This window comes from Amblyomma americanum, chromosome 11 (assembly GCF_052857255.1).
Source record: "Amblyomma americanum isolate KBUSLIRL-KWMA chromosome 11, ASM5285725v1, whole genome shotgun sequence".
Classification (NCBI taxonomy): Eukaryota; Metazoa; Arthropoda; class Arachnida; order Ixodida; family Ixodidae; genus Amblyomma; species Amblyomma americanum.
In genome coordinates, this window is record NC_135507.1 from 32,931,804 (window position 1) to 32,949,468 (window position 17,665).

The 17,665-nt window shown below is 43.1% G+C and overlaps 1 protein-coding gene across 1 annotated transcript in view; it reads left to right on the plus strand.

The window, feature by feature from the left end:
• The window catches only part of bt (projectin protein bent), a 206,807-nt gene that overhangs the window by 167,152 nt on the left and 21,990 nt on the right, over nt 1–17,665 (plus strand). Inside the window, exons 86-107 of the mRNA XM_077644518.1 lie at nt 384–575; nt 1,104–1,208; nt 1,713–1,910; nt 2,290–2,592; nt 2,889–3,049; nt 4,119–4,242; nt 4,366–4,665; nt 5,148–5,450; nt 5,973–6,091; nt 6,213–6,378; nt 6,520–6,662; nt 7,400–7,559; nt 8,580–8,768; nt 9,165–9,278; nt 9,379–9,483; nt 10,287–10,484; nt 11,456–11,567; nt 12,613–12,791; nt 13,593–13,871; nt 15,156–15,328; nt 15,810–15,939; nt 16,952–17,257. Of these exons, the coding sequence (XP_077500644.1) occupies nt 384–575; nt 1,104–1,208; nt 1,713–1,910; nt 2,290–2,592; nt 2,889–3,049; nt 4,119–4,242; nt 4,366–4,665; nt 5,148–5,450; nt 5,973–6,091; nt 6,213–6,378; nt 6,520–6,662; nt 7,400–7,559; nt 8,580–8,768; nt 9,165–9,278; nt 9,379–9,483; nt 10,287–10,484; nt 11,456–11,567; nt 12,613–12,791; nt 13,593–13,871; nt 15,156–15,328; nt 15,810–15,939; nt 16,952–17,257 (4,059 nt within the window). The remainder of the gene's footprint in view (nt 1–383; nt 576–1,103; nt 1,209–1,712; nt 1,911–2,289; nt 2,593–2,888; nt 3,050–4,118; nt 4,243–4,365; nt 4,666–5,147; nt 5,451–5,972; nt 6,092–6,212; nt 6,379–6,519; nt 6,663–7,399; nt 7,560–8,579; nt 8,769–9,164; nt 9,279–9,378; nt 9,484–10,286; nt 10,485–11,455; nt 11,568–12,612; nt 12,792–13,592; nt 13,872–15,155; nt 15,329–15,809; nt 15,940–16,951; nt 17,258–17,665) is intronic.

Below are 17,665 nucleotides of genomic sequence, written 5' to 3' on the forward strand. Positions count from 1 at the left end.
AAACAAGGTTGACTGTTTTGTGTACATTTAGATGCTGGTACGAATGTGTAGCAGTTCTTTCAGTGCTTTCAAGTACTTCTTCGCGCAAAGGCTCTTAGCCTTCCAGCGAGCACTCTCATGGTGTGCGACAGAGAGTACATGAGTATATTGTGTGCTCTTGCATTCTAAAAATCAACCAGAGATGTTTATAGATGTTTGTATAAGTGCTGTGCGTTCCAGTTCTTTTCCATCACAATACCCACTCCACTCTTGAGTATACTACCCTGAATGCGTGCAATATTAAATATGAACTTTGACTTTTTAAACACATTTTGTAATGGCGATAAATGCTTCGTGCTCGGTTATGTGTTAGAAAATGTTTCTCTCTTTGTCAATGCTTGCAGGGTACCTTGTGGAGAAGTGCGAGGTTGGGTCAGATTTCTGGCAGCCAGTGCCAGGGTACTGCCCCAACACCACGTACACTGTCCGCAACCTCGAGGAAGGCAAGCAGTACAAGTTCCGCGTACGTGCCGAGAACATCTATGGCATCAGCGAGCCACTCGAGGGCAAGCCAGTCACTGCCAAGAACCCGTTCGGTAAGATCGCTGCTCTTACCGCGCAGTTCAGGTGTCTGCTGATATGTGAGACAGATACTGCGCCATTTCCTTTCGCCAAAAACCAATTTTCAATTTTAAGATGGGTGCTGGATGATTTTTTCTACGGGTGTTGGAACAATGCGTGTTCGTTAATAATTCTAGTGAACTGCAGCAAGCTCTTTTAGCATCTAGTATCCTTGGGGCAATGGTGGGATTTAGTGTTTGTATAAATTTGGTGCTAATTGGAGTTCTTTAAAAGAGCCCAAAATGTTGCTTGTTCTTACTTGAGCGCAGCATCATTGTTTTTTTTCCTTACACTTTGTCATTATTCAGTGTTTAGATAGATCAGGAACGATGTTCCTCCCATTTTGTGTTGGCTAAAGCCCTGATTTGCATTCTTTCTTCAAAGTGTGCATTACAGTCTGCTTATTTTCTGGTGTTTATGAGTGATTCTGAGCATTTTTAATGCATATGAGTGTGGTGTTGCACGCGTATTCTTAAATTTCAAACTTCATTTGTCCCTTGCAGACACACCCGACTCTCCTGGTCAGCCAAAGGTTGACGAAATTGGCCCCACCGCAGCTACCATTTCATGGACACCACCCGCCAGTGACGGTGGACGTCCCATTCAAGGTTAGTGCCCCGTATCCTGCAGTAGCTAACTATGCTACCATCCTGATGTTTCTTTTTTTGTATTTGTTGTGCTTTTTATTATGCAACAAATGTGAATGCTTAGAATGAAATTTAATGTATAATCCGTATTTTTTTATGTAATGAACAGTTTCAGCCAATTAATGTGCATTAACATATTTGTGCCAGCACAAATGTCCTCATTTTTCTCATCAATAGTGCTACCCATTACGTTTCTCATGTTTTTACAAGCTTATTACTGGTTTACGAGTTTATTACTGCTCTTTTGACTTGGCAGTGCCATGAGATATTGATCTTGTTAGAAAAGTTTCTTCGAAGGCATTGGGTCTAGTACTGCATGAAAACTGAGTACGACAGAAGAACACATGCACAGTGTCATTTTTTTTTTTTCCCGCAAGAAAACTGCCCAATTGCTTGTACAGCTTTCCTCTACGCCAAGTGCATTGCCTCTATTGTAGACATATCTTTCTCATATATCCCATGCAGGCTACATTGTTGAGAAGCGTGAGAGGGGCCATCCCGAGTGGGTCAAGGCCAACGCCGCCCCAACACCCGGCACTCAGTTCACGGTGCCCCACCTCACCGAGGGCAAGACGTACGAGTTCCGGGTGACGGCCGTGAACGAAGGCGGCCCAGGAAAACCAAGCAAGCCCAGTGTTGCCGTTGTGGCCAAGGAACCCAAGTGTGAGTGTGTCTTCGTACAAATTGTGCTCGTTCTTGCCTGTCTGAAAGACGAGCAACCAAGGAAGAGTTCTCCTTCCTGGCTTCTGGACAAAGCTCAAGTTTCTTTACTGGACGTAGCAGTAATGCATTGAAAGGGAGAGTGTACAGAGCAAGGTACCTAGAAAAACTTGAGTTTTGTTCAGCCTTTACATTTATTAGTACAGGAGAGAACAGGATATAAGAATTCACGCAAGACAACTGCCTTGTCTATAGAAGCTTCCTTGGTTGCAGCTGTCCTTGCACCGGTAAACACGAGGCATAACCCTAACAACAAATTTTGCCAGCTTTTCTTTTTTAATCTGGCGTGTTTCTTCACATACCTCATCTCGAAACACTGCAGTCGCACCCAGCGCCCCAGACACGCCACGCGTGGACAAGATCACCAAGAACTCGGTCACCCTGTCCTGGAACAAGCCCACAAGCGACGGTGGCAGCAAGGTCAAGGGCTACATCATCGAGAAGAAGCCCAAGGATGCCAAGGACTGGACACCGGTCAACATCCTGCCACACCCAGAGACCACTTTCACGGTGCCTAACCTGGAAGAGGGGCAGGAGTACGAGTTCCGCGTGGTGGCTGTGAACGACATTGGCGAGAGCCCTCCGAGCAAACCCACCGGACTTGTGCTGGTGGAGGAACAGCCAGGTGAGAGCTTGAAACAGACTTGGCACTGAACTTCAGGAGTGATTGCATAAGGTTCTCGTGTGTATATAAGCTTAAGGGCTCTGATTATTTGTAAGTTCTCCTTGAGAACTTCAGTTAGTTGAAATATAAATTTTGAGGGCTCCTTTTAAGTGCTTTTAGCATACACAGCTGTCATTTGACTGTCATTTACACCGCTGTAGAGAAGGCAGTCATGAAGATACATCTGTGAAACCTTTTGGGCACTGTTAATGTTCTCAGTAAAGCATTTATTTTTGATGATTTTTTTTTTTCACCAGACAAGCCAAGGATCAATGCTGGTGCCGTGAAGGACATTGTTGTGAAGGCCGGCCAGGACTTCAGCATCAATGTGCCATTCACTGGCTTCCCCAAGCCTGATGCAATCTGGTCCAAGAATGACATTGATCTTGACGACAAGGAGCCCAGGAGGACTTACAAGGTAAGGATTTGAAATTGCAACTAGTCATACTTATTCTCATATTACAGTGCGCTGCAGTTTATATGTATAATGTGTCGCCTTCACTTCCTCCTGACAAAGTGAGCCTGTGTCAACAGATGTGCAGTTCTTTTGATATGGTGCGCATAAGTTGTGTTTGTGAGGCACTGAGCATCCTCCAACCACTACACTTTAATTTTAGTGCCTGACCATGTGGCTTGCAAGGTTTGTAAAGTTAGCTCTTTCTAGAATACGGTTCCACTAGTGACAGCCTACACAGCAAACAACAAAAAATTACTCTTGCTGTGTGTATATATTTTTGCTGATTCTTACGCTCACAGAACGGTGCCTTTAATTATTCTCTTCCTAGTTAATTTTATAACCTGGATCTAGGATGTGTAATGGAGTTTTCTCTCTTCTTATGTCTCCAGGGTGGATGGGTAATCTGGGTTTAGAAGGGATTAATGTGAACAAATACTGTATCGGCAGACTTGCATGGCGGTACTGTTTAACTCAACTGATGCTGCCCTATGTGCAGTGTAACCCTGCTATCATGTTGCTCTCAGGTGTAGACGGTTGAAAGTGTTGGCGAATTCAGGCATGATGTTGGGCTAGTCGGTTCGTAGAAGACAGGACAAGGAGACACAAAGATGTGTTGTGCATCTTTGTGTCTCCTCTCGTCCTGTCTTCTTAGTGCAGTTTTATAATTGCTGAATTGGTCAATTCAATGAACAGTGCACTTTATGCAACTTGCTAATATTACTTTGCCTGGTCAGCCATGATCGTGTCGCAAGAATCTAAGCATTGGCATTACACTGAATTATATGGGTCCACACATTTAACGCTTGGGATGTTGTAAATACAAACTTATTCAAAAGAGAAAAATTGCTGCTCAAAATGCTCTTCTTTTACCGCTTCTTATGCTGCAGTGACTGTCATACTATTGCAGTAATTGGCACAGAATTACCTCTGTTTTGTAGGAAAAAGCTTTGTAGACCTGAGATTGCATTTGCAGATAGATTTGTAGTTTGGTATTGATTTTCATAAACATGTTTATGCACACTTCCCATAGATTACCGAGGAGAATGCCAGCTTGACTGTGACCAAAGCCAAGAGGGACGACACCGGCCAGTACAAACTCTTCCTCAAGAACAAGCATGGTTTCGACACTGTCTACTGTAAAGTCACCGTGCTTGGTGAGTTCTCTGATTTGTACTATAATGAACATCTCTAGAGCACATCTGAGACTAATGGGTCTGAAAAGAGGAATATACCTTGTTGCAAGCATTCTTTTTAATCAAATCCATCTGTCTGTGCAGATCGTCCAGCACCACCAGAAAACCTGCGCGGTGAAGAGGTGGACGGTGACTCGCTGACACTGCGCTGGCTGCCGCCCAAGGACGACGGCGGAGCGGAGATCACCAACTATGTGGTGGAGAAGCAGGAGGAAGGCACCAAGACGTGGCACCGCATTGGCACCTACGTCGTGGGCACTGCTTTCCGAGTGCGCGGGCTCACCGTCGGCCGCCGGTACAACTTCCGGGTCATGGCTGAGAACCAGTTTGGAACCAGTGATCCGGCAACCACTGCCGAGCCGATCCTTGCCAAGCTTCCATTCGGTATGATGTGGCTGTCAAGTTTTGGGCCTGGGCAACAATGTATTTTATTTTTCGTGCTTCACATAGCACTGGGAAAGCTATGCGAGTAGTGTAGACATGAAAATCTGCCGCTTCACTGCACCGCACATGGCTTCCACTCTGCCAGCCAGATATTTATGAAGTAATGATAGTGTGATTGAGCATGGAAGACATGTACTTTTTGTAGAGAAGTTAGTCTGGCAATGCACTTGACGTGCTGCTCCAGATGACTGTGAAAAAGGTTATTTTTTGAGGAAACGCGTCGATTCATAAGTGGCAAGCTTCATTCAATCCACTTGCCACTTAGATAACACCACAGTCTGACGTCATGAATGCAGTAGTATTTTGTTATGGCATAATTACAGTAACAAGTAGCTGTGGAGTGTTTGAAGCCTTAGCTGTATGGTTCTAAATAAGCCAAATGCCTCGCAGCTACTTACTTCATTTGCTGACCACTTTTTCAGATCCACCAGGTGCACCAGGAGCACCGCACGCTGTGGACACCTCGCCCGACTCCATCACCATCTCGTGGACCAAGCCGCGCAACGACGGCGGCTCGCCAATCACTGGCTACCTGGTCGAGAAGCGCAAAGTGGGCGAGCCCAAGTGGAGCCGCGTCACCCCGACTGCCATTCCAGACCTCACGCACAAGGTGCCGGGCCTGGTCGAGAACCAGCAGTACGAATTCCGCGTCTGCGCTGTCAATGCTGCTGGAGAGTCACCCTGGAGCAATGCCTCGGATGGCATCTATGCAAGGCCTCCTCCAGGTAATTGCTGCCAACCTTTTTTGGGTACTCTTCGGTTGCCTCAATTTTTCTTGATAGAGGTTTGAATGAGTTTTCTTGAACAATAACTGAACAACTTTGTGAGCCGCAGTCAAGACAAGTCACTGCGATAAGCTGCATATTCGTTTCTGAAAAGAGTTCAGGCTTTCAACTCAAAGATTTTCTATTTGCCCACATTGTATTTATTGCATAATTAACGCACCTTTTTTTCTCCCGAAAAAAAATTTAATTGCGAGGTTACGTTAATGACACGAGGTAAGATTAGCAAAAATTTATAACTTTTATTACGAAAATAACAGGTGCCTTCATTGTGCGAGTGCATCTATCACATGAGTAAATATGGTATTTATTTGAGTTCTATAATGATGTTTAAGTAAAGAAGCTTCTGGTTTCAAGCTCTAGGCAATAGTGGATGCCAAAGTCTCTACTCTCCGCAGCTCAATAACCTTGGCCTTGCCTGTCTTAAAGTGCCTTTTTTTTCTTTGTTTTTGTCTACCTTCCCAGCTGCGCCCAAGATCGACAGTGGCTTCGCCATGCGCGACATCGTGGTCCTGGCTGGCGAAGAGTTCACCATCAGGGTGCCATACAGCGGTAGTCCGGCACCAGAGGCGTCCTGGACTATAGTGAGTTCTGAACTAATTAAGCCACCTGTTCATTGCCTAAAACATGATTGAGGTTGCTTCTTTGAACTGCCTTGATGGCCCTTGGAACCGGCCAACATTCTCCCTTCGTTATGCTTTTCAGAACGGAAATGTTGTGCTGCCTGACGACAGGATTCACACTGAAGTCAATGTGGCGTTCACTGTGTTCCTCAACAAGAAGGCAAAGCGTGAGGACAGTGGAAAGTACACGCTTACCTTGAAGAACCCTCAAGGCTCAGACAGTGCATCCTGCAAGGTCCTCGTTGTTGGTGCGTCTATCTTGTTTTCTTGTTCAGTTATGCATTGCCATTGTTGTACTAAGTGAACAGATAAGGAAAGAAAGCAAATGTAGGAAAGAGCAAGCAGCAGGTAGGTTATGCTTTAACTTTTTGTGTTTTTCTGTTTTTCAGACAAGCCGGGACCACCACAGGGTCCATTGGAGGCATCGGATATTACTCCCGAAACCTGCTCACTGTCGTGGCGACCTCCTTTGGATGACGGTGGTAGCCCGATCACCAACTACATTGTCGAGAAACAAGATCCCACCACCAAGGTAACCTTCTCTCACATTTTTAAATGAAAAGCTGAAAATTGATTAATTGATTAATTGAATTAGGTGACTAAGTGGAGAAATTCGCCGTTACAAAATCTAGAATTTACAGATGTCAAACGATAACTGAAGTTGCAAGAAATTTGTACAGGCCGCAGTGTGCACTAGTTGTAACGTATCCAGCAGAAAGATAGACTTTGTTTCATAGTTGTAATTATGCGATCAAATTGATCACAAAAGCTGTTTGGGAATTTAAGGAGACATGAATTAGTTCGTTAGCCGTGAAGTGGCCTTAGCAATAAATTATTTTGCTGTACAGTTTTAATTATTAGTGCACTTGTTATACCTGAGAGTTAGAAATGATAAAAAAAAAAACAGTTTAGTCCCCGCAACTGCTTCCGCCCTATAAATGGGTTTGCTGTAACTCAGACTGCGTCACCAATGTTGCAAAAACTGTTCAGGGTTATCAGCATGACTTTGAGTGCAATGGATAAAGGCGTACATTAAAGCATGTACATTTTTTATAACCTCTTGTGTGTAATCTCATTGTTTCAAATCACTAGTTGACGCAGCCTAGTAAAAGAAACATTTTCAGGATGGTTGCTAGTTTGGAAGTCAGTATTGTGTAGCATACGCACAGTCTGTGTCACAGTGAAAATTGTGAAATGCTTGAAATGACAGCATTGTATGTTCAAAAATGTGGAATCAGTCTAATATCAAGAATTGCTCTTGTGTTTCAGATATGGACCAAGCTTTCGAGCTTTGTTCGTGGCTGTCATTACGACGTCATCGGGCTTGAACCAAACAAGAAGTACAACTTCCGGGTTAGTGCTGAAAACCAGTACGGTGTCAGCACTCCGCTGGAGACTGATCGTCCCATCACTGCCAAGTTCCCGTTCGGTAAGAATGTACACTTAGGTCGCTCACTTCAAAGAAGTACTTCAAGTTTGTTTTGACATGGAGAAATTAGTTCAGTAGTTTCTTTTTGTTTGACTATTTCACTTTTCCTTTTAGTTTTTATATACTGTGAGCTATTATTTCATGTTAACAATCAATGTTGTAGTAAAACAGAAAAGGAGTGTTTTGTGTCTAAAACACGCATTCATTGTCAAAAAAAAAAAGGCATACTTTGCAGATTCAGTTGTCACCGTGAACAGTAGAAAAAAGTTCCAGCTTGCCAGTGATTATTCCGGATCTCATTTTTTTTTCCTTTAAACATGTAGCACAAAAGCACAAATATAGCAAATGCAACCATCCTATCAAGCTCAACGAATGCAACGGTACAGTACTGAGAACTAATACAAAGCTGGCAGTGCCAGCTACCACCCCTCACATTTATAGTGGCTTGTTTTGTATTAAATCCCTGAACGATAACGAAAATGCAATCTAGCTACCATTAATTTGCCTAGCATTGCACAACACAGAATGGCGTCATAGAAGCGAGTGGCATTGGCTTGTTGCATTGTTCACACGATCTTTCTAGCCACAGTTCCTTTCTGTCGTGCACAGGTTGTAACAGCTCGCTGAAGTACCACTTTCATCTATGTTCAGTAAATTTAAACTCTCTTGGAAACAGTGAAAATCTCGAATTAGACACTCTGTAACATTCTTTCGATTTCACACTCGTTCGACCGTTATTTGCCAAATAGCCGACATTACTGTTATAAGTGTGTGGAAATGAATTAGTCTTCTACAATAGGCCTAGTTGCATGCAGTGCCACGAGAGGGCGCAGAATACCCTGCACTTACAAGAACAAACACAGGAGGGCGCTAGGTGCACGATGGCAGGTAAAAGGACCGACAGGATGGAAATGCAGAGGAATAACGGTTGCCAGCATGGGAACAGCGTGCGTTGATGTCAGGTGTTGCGTCGCCATCTAAGTGTGGCAGTACAAATCGGTCCGTTGCTTTTACTTTTAGATGTGCCAAGCCCACCAGGCCGTCCCGACATTGTGGATTACGATGTCACCAGTGTGAGCCTGAGGTGGGATCGTCCTGCCAGCGATGGTGGCTCCAAGATCCAAGGCTACCAGGTCGAGTATCGTGAGCCCATCGACGGCAAGTGGCGAATCGCCACTGATGGCCTCGTCAAGGACACGTCCTATACTGGTGAGGGTTTATCCTCCTTCTTTTAGCTTGCAGCTGCGATTAGGAAGCAGATTCGTGCTTTTGCTGCATATATGGCTTCTGCCAATTCGTAACGCGGAAGGAAGGGCACCCAAGAATGGGAAGATTTAAATGAGCTTATTGAATGACTTTTAAGTAAAAATGTTGTGTCGAAAGGAAGGGCTTGTGAAGGCCATTATGACTGTGACTGTTTGTTGCACTGATTCAAATGGCCTTCTATTTTGTGTTGGGGTTCATTGGTACCAGCCAATGAATTTTTTTAAACGAGACTTTGTGCAAAGCATCCTTACTGCTTTCTTTCGTGTTAGGTGCTTCTCTCTCTATCATAAGCCGCCGCTTCATTTGCTGTTCTCTCTTTTTCTTGCATTTTATGTGCAGTCACCAGACTGTTCGAGGGCAAGGACTACGAATTCAGGGTGAAAGCCAAGAATGCCGCTGGCTTCAGTGAGCCTAGCGAGCCTACAGCAACGCTGCGGCTGAAGCCTAAATTCAGTATGCAGTGTTCAGTTATTTTTAATTATTTCTTCTTGCATTTTGTTGTTGACATGCCTGTGCATTAAAAGCTAACTGGGCGACACTGCTTTTTTTGCAGCCGTCCCATCACCACCTCAGAATGTCCAGGTCGTCAAGGTCGGCAAGAGCTATTGTGACCTCAAGTGGGAGAAGCCTAGGTCAGATGGAGGCAGCCGCATTACAGGTACTTACTGCTTGTTCTATTGCAGTCATGATCCGTTCATTCTAGTTTGATTTATAGCAATCTGCTTAGTTTACTACACTTGGTCATTATCAAGAAAATGACGACTGTATTGATACTAGATATGAAGGGCTTTAAGTTGTCAGCCTCTTCTTTATCTTCTTATTATAAATTTTTTCTCAACATTTTCAGTCATAAAGGGCAATTTTTTTTATTCAGGTTCTGTTTTCTATGCACAAGTATGTTATGTTAGTAAATTGCTTTTTCACAGACGTGGTATTTTTAAATTTTTTTCCTCACTTGGGCCCAGTCAAGCCATTGTTAAACACTTTTTTCATGAACTTAATCCAGAATTTGTGTACGTCTGGAAGAGTAAAATGAACTGAATTATTGACTTGTTCATATTTCTAGTATAAAAAGGTCAGCATAAAATGAAATATTCACACCTGATGCGCTGAACCCCGTGAAGTAACCTCCTTACTAAAAATTGTGTCTCGCGTTGTTGCTGCGACACAAAAGGAAATTTTGGCTTCAGATTGGAGTTCATCTGTTCCCCAACATATTTGTCTCAGCTACACTTATCGTAAACAGCATCACATACCTGCAATGGTAAACTGTTTCTAGGCGCCTCTTACGTGAGCATGTAACATAAAAAGATGTAACCTAATGGTTATATTTTTAACCTGATTGCCTATACGATTACAAGTTTGTTGCAATGTAGAAAAAAAATCCTATTTGGAGCATTTTTAAGCAAGTGAACTGCATGCATAGCAAATTTATGCCTTTGTTCAACACCTTCATTGCAGGCTACATTGTGGAGCGTCGTGAAGTCGGTAGCCCATTCTGGCTGGTGTCCAATGACTACACAATCCTGGACTGTGACTACACGGACATGAAGCTCAAGGAAAACAATGAGTATGAGTTCCGCGTGTACGCCGTCAATGCAGCCGGCAAGAGCGAGCCGTCCATGTGCACCACACCGATAAAGGCCACCGAGTATACAGGTTTGTGCCTTCTTGGCCTTTCTTTTTTGCAGGGTGTATGATTGCGTCCAAAGAAATCACCTTGTCATTTGCATTGAGGGCACAGTGGGTGGGGACAGTGACATAGGTGGACTTCATTTTATTTTTTTCGGGGTGAAACAAAAGAGAGAAAGGTGTTCTGTACAAACAGAATTTTCAGTTGTTATTGTGAGGCAAAAGTTTGCTTTTAAATTCTGTCGTGACCTCTGCATACAAATGCACACAAGAGGAATAGCTCTGTGACCTGCTTAGAGACCTTGGAGCAAAACATTTGAATACAAGAATAATAGATAAATTACACTTTAATGGCATGACAAACATCAGTTTGAACATGGAAAATGAAAAACTATAGTAAATGTATGCAAATTCAGCCTGAAAATGGACAGTTTATTGAACATGCAAGGGATGAGGGAAGAAATTGTGTTTCACGTGGTATTGTGACCCTTCAAAATTCTCCCGTTGCTGTAATTTTCAGTGGTGGAAAACTCAGCATCAGGGTTCCTCGAGCTGCACAGTGAAGCACACTACAGATAAATGTCAATGATAAAGCAATAAAAGCACTTCAAAAGAAATTTTGGACATACTTATAAGCAGGATATAAAGTGCACAAAACAAAAAAGGGCACAGCAGAAAGGAAGATCATGCCAGTTAATAACCAACAGAAATTCATTCAAATGATTTGTTAGCGACCTAGGTAATCGTTTTAGCTTAATTAAATGTTGACTTAAAATACTGGTATGCTTTTTGATGGCACTGTGAAATTTTCTCTCTCAGGATGCACTTTCAGGCCGAGCTTGATGGGTGGGTGTATATTGGCTGTCAGGATAAGCACTTCCGTTGAGGGCTGTCAGTGATTGTGTAAGAAATATATTGATGTGTATTCATATGTTTAACAGACTGTTACTCGATCCAGCTCCTTTTCTGACGCTTTGACTTGATTGTGTTCAATCCAGATGGAGTAAAGCCAGAGTTTGTGCGGAGACTCTTCAACAAGAACGTCAGCCTTAAAAAGCAGGTCATTCTTGAGTGTGAAGCCATTGGAAAGCCTGTACCAACATCAAGATGGTGAGTCTCCCTATCGAGTCCATATGGTACTCAAAGAACACTGTTTATGAGCTAATGGCCTCTCTCAGATGAATGATGTTAGTGCAATGGTAGACATATTCGTCGAGGACTTCACTAGCAACTGCCAAAAGTCCATCCCTATTCCCAGAAGCAACGGTAGATGGAAGCTTCAAGTTATCATGGTTTGAAGTTGGGCTATTTGGTTAAAAAATTTATAAAACAGCGCAGCTATGAGGTCAAAAAGAAGAGGAAATGGAAATGCTGTCCCACAAGTGTCAACAATTTAGATAACCTACTTCTTTATTGAAAAAAATTGACCGAAGCAGTGCTTATGCACCTGTCTCCAGAATGTATGTGTCGTCTCTTCTGCTTGTTCTTGTAGCTGCGCTGCTTTTAAGAATGACCTTCAAGCATAATCTCTTTATATTAAAACACCTTTCAACCAGGCATTTGGTTTTCTTGGCCACTGCACTGTCATAAGTTACCGGTATTTCGGTGCAATCAATGGGGACGCTTGAGTTTATAGCCGCAGCACACTTGGAGGAAAAAAATGGTGACCAATTAACTATTGAGCAGTATGCCTAATAATTTTTAAAAGTTAATGTGGTGCAAACTGTGAAGCGTAATGTTTGTAGTGTATTTAATGAGGTATATCACATGTTAGCCTGTTGCTGATATAATCAATTAAAAATAAAATAAAATAAACAAAAACAGACTTTAGTTCTGTTTGCAGGCTCAAAGGAAGCCATTTTGCTCATGTTTGTCAGAGCAAGGTTCCGCTTTGCTTTTCCAGATCATGATTTTAAGTTATGGTGTATAATCTGTAGGTTATTTGTTGTCTACAATGGGCCCCGAAATAATGCATAAAACTTCTTCCTTTCTGTTCTTGCCTATGCTGCAGGATATAACCGACATGTAAGTTGCACCTAATTGTGCGCACGCGGCGCAATTGAAAACGCCGGCTCAATTTAAATTTAGGGGACGTCATTGTGCGGCACAATTTTTGACAACTTTTTTTTTTGCCTTTTCTTTGTTTCCCTCGAAGGCTGAAGAATGGCAGGGACATTCGTGTCGGAACTAGAATCCGAGCTGTTGAGAAGCCAGAGGAGGGTATCTACCAGCTGATCTTCAGTGAAATTGAGGACGGCGATGAAGGAGAGTACACCTGCGAAATCAGCAACCCACTGGGCTTTGCACGGTGCTCTGCTGACCTCAAGATCGCCGGTATGTTGGATGTCCTACTTTAATTTTTCTAGTAAGGTTAAATGCAAAGAAACGTGTCTGCATCGTGATTTTTGCATGTCTCATGAGATGCACACTGCAATTATTGTGATTCTGTTTTCTTTCTTTTTTTCTTACTAGCTCAAAACTGCTAATTCATGTGCCACTGCTAGTGCCAATTTCATAGTGTTGTTTTCTGAGCACTGACGAACCAGCTTTTTTCTATTAAGCTGGGATGCCAGAAAGCTGGGTTGGCATAGCCTTATAGGTGTTAAACTTTGTCTTGTTCTGTGTGGTGCAAAATGTCTTCGTTTACTGAGCCAGACATGAAAAAGATGTGAAATTAGTACATTTTGTATTTTCTATCTTGATAAAATGCATTTTATCCGTGGCATAAATTCACTGATGGCACTGTAGTCATTTTTACCTTTAAGAAATTGCTTCTTCACGGATATGGCAGTCGGCTTGATGAGCAATTGCAGTCGGTCAGAGAAGTTTTCTTTCTATGCTGTGCCGTTGAGTTTGGACATTTAGTCCTACTGCACGAACTGTCAGGTTTTCACTGAGGTTTTTTGGGATAACAAGTGAATGACACAGCAAAATTTTATGACCTATCCAAGGGCGTCTTTTGTTATGCAAGCAATTGGCAAGTTAATGTAGGGTCCTGTTTTTTTTTCCAAGATGGCAGGTAGTTTGACGGTACTGCTTTTGCTATTTTATTTGTGTTATGCTGCTCAGAGTGAAAAATATTGCACAATTCTTTTTGACTTGTGCAGCTACTAAGAGGTGCTTGGTTCTTTGCAGCACCACCACGAATTGAGCGCTGCCCGAACGAAGTGTTCGTCCCAGAAAAGGACAACGGAAAGGTCAAGATCTACTTCTCGGGTTCGACGCCAATGGAGGTGTCGCTGTTCAAGGACGGTCTCGAGGTGCCGGAGAGTGACCACCTCAAGTTCACTGTGTTCGATGATTACATCATCGTGTACCTGCGTGAGGCGATAAAGCCCGATGAGGGCAAATACCAGCTCACCCTCAAGAACAACAGTGGCTCGGCGAATGCTCAGTTCACACTGTATGTCACAGGTGAGCAGGAATTCTTCGCATCATTGGCTTTTAGCCATAAATCATGGTGCTCTAATGACAGAGGCTGTAATTACATTGAAAGAGAGCCTTTATGTGCTAGAAACAGCCAAAACATAAAATGCAGGTGGCACTTCCACCAGCCGTTTTCACAAGCAAACTGCAGTCCCGTCGTAAGCAACTTTTGTATGCGAGTCTCTGAGGCCAGTCCACGCAGCCATCCACTTTGAAACAGTGTTCATGGAGTAATTTTTCGGTCTTGGTGGCGCAGGTTTGAATCGAATGTTGTCAGAAAAAAAAATTGTTCCATTTCTAAATCACAATTTTTCGGCATTAAATGCATCTTTAGCTGCCATACAAACATCAGCATTGCCACAAAGAGCCATACAAATTTCTGGCAGTAAACCTCATTTTAACCGAGTTTTTTTTTTTCGATGCCTTCATTCGTGACTTTTTCTCCAAAAATTCAATGAAGTGGACTGGGAGGAAGTTTGCTTGATATCAAAGGGGTGCATCGTTGTGGTCAAAAACCAGTTCCTCTGTATCATGCCACCTGGTGTTGAATATGGTTGTGGTGTTCCCATTGCAGCTTCTTCTGCGTAGTTTGGCTTTCGATGGATCCGTTGTTCATTTGTGAAGGAAGGATACTTGCCTTGCGACTAAGAAATAATTTAGTGTTTGGGACGCAGAGAGGCTTCAGCGTGTAATACCGAAACAGTATGAAATTTATTTATTTATTTACAATACTGGTAGTCTTAATATGAGACCGTAGCAGGTGGGCAATCAGTACAATATAAAGTTCAAACAATAAAGACAAATTACAAGCAGATCAACAGAAAGGGAACTTTGATAATAAATGTTAGATAACTTCTAGTAGGCAGGTTACCAAAGAATAGCTTAAAAAAAGTAAGAGAATTAGAGCAACTGTCATTATTGCTAGCAAACATGCTAGTATATTCAAAGTATTTAAAAATAGGGAAAAAAAAAGATTACAAGAAACGTTACCGAAGAAAATAAGTGTTACTCCTGGCGAACTTTTCATCATTTATGGCAGCTTTTAATATTTTGGAGTTCATGTTTCTAAATGCTATATAATAGCATCTTTTCCTTTATATTCGACGGAAATCATCTTGCTGTGCTTATGCCAGTGCTGTGCTTATGCTGTGCTTATGCTGTGCTTATGCTGTACTTATGCACATTTGTCGTAGGGATTTCGTGCTACTAGCTCAGCAGTTACCTTTTTGTTACCAAGAAAGCTGATTCTGAGCGGGAACCTTTTGCTGGCAGGCTTACCTGGGCCACCTGTTGGTCCTCTGGAGGTGTCGGACATCACCCAGCACACATGCAAGTTGGCATGGCACCCACCCAAGTACGATGGTGGCTGCAAGATCACCCACTATGTTGTCGAACGCAGAGAGACCACCCACAACCAGTGGGTGGTTGCAAGCACCTACTGCCGTGTGAGTGCATTGCCTGGCAAACTGGACCACCTGTTAGCGTGCCCTCTTTTTAGGTGCTTGCTTCGTGGCATTCTTGGATGTCAGGAAGCAGCTTTTTAAAAGTTGTCACTGGCAGGGAGTTTTGCATAGAAGACTGAATGCTCAGTGAGTGTGTCATAACTGTCAGGCAGGGAATGTATTACGTAGTTACCACACCTTATTTGTATGACCACTTACTCTCTCACCTTGGCTTTGACATCTCGCATGTACTCTCAAAAAATGATTGTTGTCGCAGTAAAAAACTAGGAGTAAGATACCACATGTAAAGTCAAAGGAGACATTTGCACACAAGCATTATGTACAAGGGTTTCTTTACAAGTGTTTACAAGTTTTGTTCCTGTTTTTGTGTGTATAGTGATGTCCTCCACTAGAAGTGTAGAGGTGTGGTAAGAATATTTCTAAAAGTCTTCCTTTTTTTTTTTATTCTGCAATGGTTTACCAGGATACAACAATGACAGTGCAAGGCCTGACTGAGAACGGAGAGTACCTCTTCCGAGTCATGGCTGTCAACGAGAATGGCATGAGTGCTCCTCTGGAAGGAACAAACCCGATCATTGCGAAGTTGCCATTCGGTGAGTGACACGTCACTTTCGTTGCACCTTGTTACTGTTTTACAAAAGGTACAGGGATTTGTAATGAAGATATGGAATAAAGACGGAAGAAATGGAGTTTTTAAAAAGTTGAGAATTCTGCACATAATAATGTTAACATTGCAAAGCTTCCATTCACTGCACTGTGATCATCTCGTAAATTAGACAGGTCTATAAATAGTATATTTGAAAAAAAACTGGCTGAGAATTGTTCTTTATTTATTCTGATTTTTGAGCTGGTTTTATCCATTTGTGTGTGCCAAATTTATTCAGCCTCTTGGAAAGTGGAAAATCTGTGGCAAACTTAAGAGCTTGTCATTTGGCAAGCATGATACTGCTGGCTAGCCTAATACACATGATACTTATGCAACGAAAATCCTGGCAAGCCCCTATAGACTGTGCCAGTGTTAGGTATGCAGGAATCCTACAATGCCTTCTTTTCAGTAGAGCACGTGTAGTCTCTACCTTATGGTACACCCCGAAAGAATGTCGTTCTTTATGGTTTGTGCCATCAGGCTAAACACATTGCACTGTTGTGCAGGTGTTAGGAGTTAGCCATTTAGCTTACAATGTGGCAACATGTTGGTTTTTATAATCTTCAGCTGCAACGTCATCAATGTTGGCAGCTCCAGAGCGGTGCCTGTTACAGGTTAATAAGCTTGCATGGTTCATGTGCACATGTGTGATGAGCAAGAGCTCATGTCCTCTCCCACATGACCTCCACATCATCCACATTTTTGCAGATACAAAGAGCAAAAAAAATGCCTGTGCTTGTGTGTTTTGTGAGGCAAACTCATGGTGACTGAAGTTAGTCAAAAGTCCTAGCTTATAGCATTAATTGCTCAGCTCTGAACCATCTCTCTAGACTTCAGCATCTGTTGCCCTTAGTCAGCCCGCTGCATATGCTGATAGATCAAAGCTGCATGGAGTATTGTGGCCGAGTTTGCATAAACGTACAGGCCTTGAGTTGCTTTTCTCGTGTGGTACTTTGCAGACCCGCCGACAGCACCCGGCGTACCGGTGGTCACGGAGGTGGGAGGCGACTTTGTCAACCTCTCCTGGGAAAAGCCGGAGTCGGATGGCGGCGCGCGCATCCTGGGCTACTGGGTGGACAAGCGCGAAGTGGGCACGCAGGCCTGGCAGCGCGTCAACCCTGCACACCTCTGCCTACCAACACAGATCAACATCCCCAACCTCATCGAGGACCGTCAATACGAGTTCCGCGTGTTTGCCGTCAACGAGGCCGGCCAGAGTCCGCCGTCCTCCAATTCCCAGCAGGTCAAGATCAAGGACCCAGACGGTAAGTGGCGCGGTATTTGCAGCAGTGCCGCGACGGTTCTGTGGGCCACCTCTGTGAGGGTACAGGAAAAAAAAAAAAAGATGCACGCCCACTGTCAAGTTTATGGTAAACTTGGTTTTGGTGAAAAATTTTAAATTACTTCTATCCAGGATGGATTGCTTGAGGCTTAATGGTGCATTGTGCAATTCACTTGTGTGGGATAAGGCTGCATCTATACGTATACTCAATTATTTCTATCCAGGATGCATTGGTTGAGGCTTAATGGTACACTGTGTAATTCACTTTTGTGGGATAAGGCTGCATCTATACGTATACTCCAGGCTCTTTTTTTTTACTTGTGTTTTGTTTTGTAAACGTTTACTATGGGTGTACATATGAGACATGTCACGTAGACTGCTAGGTGGAAGT